This window comes from Raphanus sativus, chromosome 6, assembly GCF_000801105.2.
Source record: "Raphanus sativus cultivar WK10039 chromosome 6, ASM80110v3, whole genome shotgun sequence".
NCBI classification, from domain to species: domain Eukaryota; kingdom Viridiplantae; phylum Streptophyta; class Magnoliopsida; order Brassicales; family Brassicaceae; genus Raphanus; species Raphanus sativus.
In genome coordinates, this window is record NC_079516.1 from 5,467,105 (window position 1) to 5,473,803 (window position 6,699).

General features: G+C 35.4%; 2 protein-coding genes across 2 annotated transcripts; both read right to left on the reverse strand.

The window, feature by feature from the left end:
* Positions 1 to 1,032: 1,032 nt before the first annotated feature.
* On the reverse strand, positions 1,033 to 4,068 carry LOC108806452 (oligouridylate-binding protein 1C). Its single transcript, XM_018578577.2, has 12 exons — positions 3,719 to 4,068; positions 3,269 to 3,330; positions 3,092 to 3,194; positions 2,909 to 2,985; positions 2,763 to 2,824; positions 2,578 to 2,665; positions 2,422 to 2,497; positions 2,290 to 2,320; positions 2,074 to 2,193; positions 1,818 to 1,903; positions 1,558 to 1,734; positions 1,033 to 1,478 (listed from the first exon to the last, which is right to left on the reverse strand). Exons 1-12 carry the CDS (start codon positions 3,827 to 3,829, stop codon positions 1,206 to 1,208), a joined length of 1,266 nt encoding a protein of 421 aa, XP_018434079.1. The 5' UTR covers positions 3,830 to 4,068; the 3' UTR covers positions 1,033 to 1,205.
* Positions 4,069 to 5,324: 1,256 nt separating this feature from the next.
* LOC108807614 (sm-like protein LSM1B) lies at positions 5,325 to 6,159 on the reverse strand. The gene is made up of 4 exons (XM_018579881.2): positions 6,054 to 6,159; positions 5,841 to 5,956; positions 5,680 to 5,742; positions 5,325 to 5,583 (listed from the first exon to the last, which is right to left on the reverse strand). The coding sequence occupies exons 1-4, from the start codon at positions 6,157 to 6,159 to the stop codon at positions 5,506 to 5,508; spliced, it is 363 nt and encodes a 120-aa protein (XP_018435383.1). The 3' UTR covers positions 5,325 to 5,505.
* Between the last annotated feature and the right edge of the window lie 540 nt (positions 6,160 to 6,699).

The window sequence follows — 6,699 nt, forward strand, 5'->3', positions numbered from 1 at the left end:
TTTATCTTTGTTACATTGATACGACTGCAAATCTCTGTCTCCATTTGAGCAACTCCATCGTTGTTCTAGATTTTCTGTAATACAAAAAACGAAAATGACGAGAAACATTGAGGAAGCAGCGATGTTTTTTTATGTTATATGTTTATATAGTAAAGAAGAAGTAATCCGCGATTTCATGCGCGGTCAGTAGTATAATAAACACACACGTTATAATATTTAAAAAAAAAAATAAGTGAGAACAAAAATAGAAAAACTCTATGTTTTATTATATGAATTTTTACACTGAATAATTGCTTTAACACAAAACTAAAATCAATTAAAAATGTAAGGAGAGAGACATATATGTATAATAAATTAGCACTACACATATCATATACATAAGAGTGAAAATGCAGTTACTACATAATGAGTATTATGTATTCTAATCTCTCAATTATAGACAAAACATAAATATGATTGTCAATATGTTTAGACTTTTTTTAAAGAAATAGTAAAATTATATTTAATTTTATATCCTAGCTAAGCATAGAATATTTATTTTGACAATTTACTTAGTTTAGAAATTAGATACTAAATATTATACACAGATATATTGTTGGTATATAATATAAACAAAATTTTCTTATATATATTTTATTTTTTCTATAATTCATTTGGTTTTATTTTGATAAGATTTTGTTAATCTATTAAAGAAATAGTGTTATATCTTACTTCATCTTGTTTGTGTTATAACTTGTTCTAATTTTTACTTAATATTACGTATTCTTCTTCTTCTTTTTTCTTAATAATAATAACTAAAAAGAACCAAAGCTTCATGAAAGTTTCTGAAAAGAATAAACTGACATCTCTATGCGGAGGAGGTGAGAATTGTATTAACAGAAAGAAGAGCAGCCTGGATGAAAAACTTCTTTTTTTGTTAACTTAACAAAATTGTATTTAAAACAAAAATTAAAATATAATATATTTTAAATTATTTTTAATTTTAATTTATTTAAAGGTATAATGGTATTAACTGTAATTAAAATCTTAATGAGACTAAAAAAATAGATAAAATCTTAAAGGGGTAAACCCATCCATAACTAAGCAGCAGACAGAACTTTATATAGATAATAATAAAAGTAAATTAGATAAGACAGACAGACACACACACAAACAAACAAGATATAAAAAGTAAAACGATACTGGCACCAGGGTCTTGAGTTTTATTAATGATAATACATTAGCTGCGGTGCTGCAGCTAAATTCTGAAAGCCACCATCATACATGGCTGCAGTGGCTCCAGCTCCATTGATTCCATGAGCTGCCTGCCTTAGCGGGTGTTGGCCCTGTGGGTGCATTAAAGCCATCTTGCTCAGTGCCAATTGTCTCTCATACGCTAAGAGATCAGCTGCGGAGAGACCAGGCACTGGTGCTGGGGCAGGTGGAGGAAGTGGGTTTGATGCTGTTCCTGGTGGAGTTGGTTTGCTGCCCCATGAACACTACAATCAAAATGTCAGAAGGCATTTTCTGAAGCAATGTGATCAATCATATAAAGAGGGTTTTTAATGGAAAAGGTACCTTAATCTGTCTGTTAAAGAGGTAAGGCTGAGAGTTGCCCATCTGAATAGCAAGAGCAGCCTCTGGGTGGGTGTTATATCTCACAAAACCAAAGCCTTTGTCTCGTTGGACGCGGACCTCTTCAATAACTCCAGCACCAAGAGCGTGGAAGTAGCGATGTAGATCTAGCTGAGTCACCTGCAATGATAGAGATAACTATTTTACCAGCAGGCCAAAGAAAAGATGTCTTTGTTTACTGAACCAAGTTACAATGGACATACCTCAGGGGCGAGGTTTCCCACATAGACAGTGGTAAACTGAGAGTTGTTCTCAGGAGCATCCTCATCTAAGGGCTCTTTACCATCCTCTGCACAATCAAACGGCCAATATATACCTTTGTTAGCTATGAGTGTTTCATATCACCCAGTAAAAAAAACAGTATAGAGCTCACATGTGTTCCAAGAGAAAATCGATTTAGTTTCATAAAATTCCACTTAAAACGAATAAAAAATCAGACTTTGAATTGAAAGCAAAAACCTGATGAGCCAGTTGTAAGTTCCACAACACTTTTTCCATCAGAGCTGAGCTTGTCCTCGCCAGAAGTAGCACCTTTTGTAGCCCAGTTGCATCTTATCTGTCTGCTACTTAGCCACTTACCTGAGAAGAGTTGCAAATCTCAAAGAGCTTCAGAATCAACAAAGCAGAGTTCACCAAAAAAAAGTCTTGAGATCTTAGCTATTATACAATCCTTACCATTCATCTCGTTTATAGCAGTTTGAGCATCCTACAAATCAAACATTAAAAATCAATGTATAACCATAAAAAAATCCTCAAGCTAAAAATAAATAAATACACAACTTCATGTTTTAAAAGAATATACAGTACCTGTTGATTGCGGAAGGAAACAAACCCAAAGCCTCTTGAGCGCCCAGTTTTTTGATCCCACATAACTCTTGCATCCCTATGATATTATACTCAGTTAAAAATGAAATGTTTCAGCAGATAAACAGAAAGAGTTTTGATCAAGCAAAGAGAACTTACGAACAAGTGGAAAAAACAGAAAAGATTTGATATAATGCAGCGTCAGTAACCTCTGGACTGAGGTCTCCAACAAAAATGTTAAAGTGACCTGCATCTCATGTAAACAAAACTATTTTGAGCATCCACACATTTCTAAGAACACAAAAAAAAAACTTGCTTCTCTTTAGAAAAAATAAAAAACTTACTGGATGTATCTTCCCTCTGGCCAGTGGCGTAAGCCCAGTTGACTTTGATAGGCTGTCCAAACCTGTGAACTCAAGTACTAAACCATAAGTGAGAGAAAGTATAGCTAGAGCATAACTACAAAAAACTACAAAAAACTGTTTCTTACAGGTGTCTTCCGTTGAGAGACAGTATAGCTAGAGCAGCAGATCTTCGGTCAAAGTAGTGAACAAATCCATATGATGACTGTGCAATTAGAAAAATAGCATACCATACCACTTTAGTTATGCTCGTCCAAAAAAAAAAGGAATGCTACTTTACAAAAAGGGTTCGCTTTCACTATCCATCTCACCTTATCCTTTCTGATGAGTTTACTGCTTTCAACAGGGCCGGTGCTAGTAAAAATCTCTTGAAGAAGAGGCTCGGTGACCTGTATATGGATATTTCCAACATACCTGCAAAATAGTAAAGGAGTTAAAACATAAACTATGTGAAACAAAAGTAATGCTCTCAAAAACAAAATACTCACACGCTACGGCAAGTGCTGGGATCAAAACCAGGAGGAAGGTTTCCACTTGGAACAGGCTCTAACTGCAAATGCCAAATTAGAAAACAGAACACAAAGAAAGACCATTATTTTATTAGTCCCCAATTTGAAAATGCATCTCCAGACGGTAAATATAAGCTTTCTCAGTGTCACTGACCCAGCAAAACTAAAACTAAAATCTTATTAAGACACAAAGACATAAACTAACAAATTGCAAGCCGACAGGATCTAAAAACCCTAACTTTTCGTCAATCAAGTGTTCAGCAGAGGGAAATAACACAAAAACAGGAAGGAAAACAGAGAGATATGATGAGAAGAGACAAAACCCACAAGAGAACAGACTGTGTCGAGACGGAATCAAAGACAAAAAAACTCCAGTTTCGACCTAAAATTAGATTAGACACACGGAAGGTGTATAGAAGGAAGAGAAACCTGATGAGGGGCCAAGACACCAGGATGGTAAAGAGAGTGTTGTTGCATCAAAGCTTGCTGCTGCATCATAGCTTGTTGTTGTTGTTGTTGCCTAAACCTCGGATTCTGCATCTTTTTTCTTTCTTTCCACTGCGAAAAAAAGAGAAAGATTTTTGTTTGTTTCCTTGAGAAAAGTTTTGATTTTGTTTCCACCACAGCTAGGGTTCAGGTACTAATTGCTAACGAGGTGAAGAAAGGAAAAAAAAAAAGAAAAGAAAGAAAAAGGAAAAAAGAAAAGGTGAAAAATGAAAGAGAGAGAAAAAAAATCAGAGATGAAAGAGAAAGAAGGTGTCCGTAGAAGGTGAGAGCGACCGTGCGGCACAAGTGATGTATTTATAAGACTATTTATTTTATTGTTAAAAACTCTAGACGCGAAGGGGGTAAGCCAAGTACTCGGTTCTGTGACGATTGTTTCTTGTGACAGCCAATAGTAATCTATGTGGAAGCCTAGGATCAGGCCCAAGCCTGTATAGAAAAGACGACGTTGATGCAAGGGACCCTTTTTTTTTTTTTTTTACAAACTTGTTATGTAGGACCCAGGCGTGTAATAATGGGTTTAGTCCGGTCTAAGTTCAGGGACTCAACTAATTTATTTTGTTAATATCTAAATCTTTTAGTGAACCGGCTCGATTTAGATCATGTATGGTCCACCAACCACACCTCATTATGAGGTTTGACAATATACATGTATTTTAGGCTTTTTAGCTGGTTTTCAACTATTCAAAATTAGATTAAAAGAAAAACATGTCCATTACATTATCTTCTCACCAGAATAGTAGGCTCTTGTCCGCAGGTAACTTGATTACAAAATTGTCAAGAGATAATACAGATTAATGTCCTTGCCAACACGGTCCCAACCACGTCGTAGTACTTCAAAAAAAAACATCTAATGTGTTTGATCAACATTGTGGATTTACAATGCAATTATGGATATGTTGCCTGACTCAAAGCAATCCTATTAAACTGTATAACCGTATACGGTGGGAAATGTCAAATGGGAGTGTTGAATGTTCATTCAACGGTTGAAAACTTACACCGTATTGAAAAACTTAAAAATATAACATGAATTATTTGATGTTGAATCTTTCAAATAGTTTGAAAGCTAGAAAAGCTAGTGTCCACAAAAATGATGGGATAATTAGTATTGGTTGTTAATATAAATGTATTCACCTTAATTATTTTAGATCATTTATACAATGGGCAAATTAACCTTTTTACTATACCATACCAAAAATTATTATTTTCTGTGTTTTGAAAATAGAGATTAATTTCATATGATTTGGACACATTTTAAAATAAAAATATGAACAAAAATATATAGAAGAAAAAAGAAGATGAAAAAATGAAGCTGGACAAAAAGAACATGTAGAAAGTGAAAAAAGTAAGGTGTTGAAAGAATCCAACCAATGTTTACAGCCAATGACCTGTGAGCAATGGTGTTTGTTTGGAAAGTGTTAGCCAAAGATCTCAGGTTTTCTCCACAACTTTAAGACTTGGGTCTTCTTGCCAAACCCATTCCAAGTTTAGTGAAAAATGTACAATAGATCGCAAGAAAATAAGTACACGCAGATTATTCTATCATACTCTTCCAAAATGAAACAAACAAAAAAAACTAGACAGTAGACATACATCAGTGTCTCCTAAATCAACATATCTCTTTCACCCACACACCAAAAAGGCTCCTAATAAAACTTGCGAGCCAGAGCAGAGCATCAAGGCAAGAAAATGAATAGGGGATACAATCCGGTTTAATCAAAGTCAAGAAACTCCATTCTCTTTCTCATTGTTCCTCTCAGCTCACTCGCTTCCCTTTCCACTTTCTGCGCCTACACCATAATACACACAGTCCCACACAGCCAAGTCATCAGCAAACATAAGGAACAATCAATTTGTAAACACTTATGTTGTGGTGGTGCCCTTACCCTTTTAATCTCTGTCTCTGAGACGCGAACCATATGTGGAGGAAGCTCCTCTCTCTCCGTGTCCTAACACACATAGCATGAGGCCAAATAAGTGAACCGAACACACACACAAAAGTGAGATGATAACAAAGAACATACAAACAAGGAGGAGTCAGTCTTACAAGGTCACCAATTAGAACAACATTCTCTCCACGGATTACATAGAGGCCTAAAGGAATGTCGTTGTATTGCTCACCAACAATTACCCTCTCGCAAACACCTTCTAAAACCGCATTGGCTGTGTATTTTTGAAAGCGTGCTTTGAATCTCTCTCTGCCACTACTACTAACACTATTGATAATGAAGGAGAATTAGAACTAAAAAGTGAATAATACCGAATTGATCAAAGAAACGGAGTGTTCCCATTAGCTTTCTACCATCTCTAAGCAGCACAACTATCTTTCCTGCATCATCATAATTATAAAGAGCAGAGGCCAACATTTATTAAGTAACTTATGCACAATGATTTACTACACATACTCAAAACACGTTGAACTTATGTACTGTCTACTAAAGTTGAATCAAGACCGAACTGACCAAACAGTTAAACGAGGGCTTTAAAGATTCGATCTCACAATCAATGATACAAGACCGAAATTAACAAAATTTGGATAAGCCCGCAGATATATACACTAACTAGTTAGCAAATAAGAAGTAAACACCAACATCACAAAAAGGCACTGAATACATTCAGAGCTATGACGCCATACCCTTGTATATTACGAAAGTCTTTAAGAAAAAAAATTAATAACATCTACCACAAAAGGACAAGCTTTATACACTTTGGAAGCTTAATAATAGTATAGATTAATACAGGGGTGGACGTACATTATGGCCAACGAGGTCACATGCCCCCTGCTAAATTTTGATTTATTTTAAGCGTTTGTGTTAGAACAACCTCAATTTCAGTGAAAGCGTCCCCAGCTAACTCAAGCCTCATCTTGATGCCCCCCCCCCCCCACCCCACAAATACCTCACTTA

Excerpts from the sequence above, each read along its gene's own strand:
- LOC108806452 (XM_018578577.2), bottom strand. The coding sequence starts at position 3,829 with ATGCAGAATCCGAGGTTTAGGCAACAACAACAACAACAAGCTATGATG. Across the intron at positions 2,986-3,091 it reads AACTCATCAGAAAGGATAAG|TCATCATATGGATTTGTTCA; the intron begins GTGAGATGGATA and ends CTAATTGCACAG. Across the intron at positions 2,825-2,908 it reads TCTCTCAACGGAAGACACCT|GTTTGGACAGCCTATCAAAG; the intron begins GTAAGAAACAGT and ends TTGAGTTCACAG.
- LOC108807614 (XM_018579881.2), bottom strand. The coding sequence starts at position 6,159 with ATGTTGGCCTCTGCTCTTTATAATTATGATGATGCAGGAAAGATAGTT. Across the intron at positions 5,957-6,053 it reads CCGTTTCTTTGATCAATTCG|CCAATGCGGTTTTAGAAGGT; the intron begins GTATTATTCACT and ends AAAAATACACAG. Across the intron at positions 5,584-5,679 it reads CAGAGACAGAGATTAAAAGG|GCGCAGAAAGTGGAAAGGGA; the intron begins GTAAGGGCACCA and ends ATTATGGTGTAG.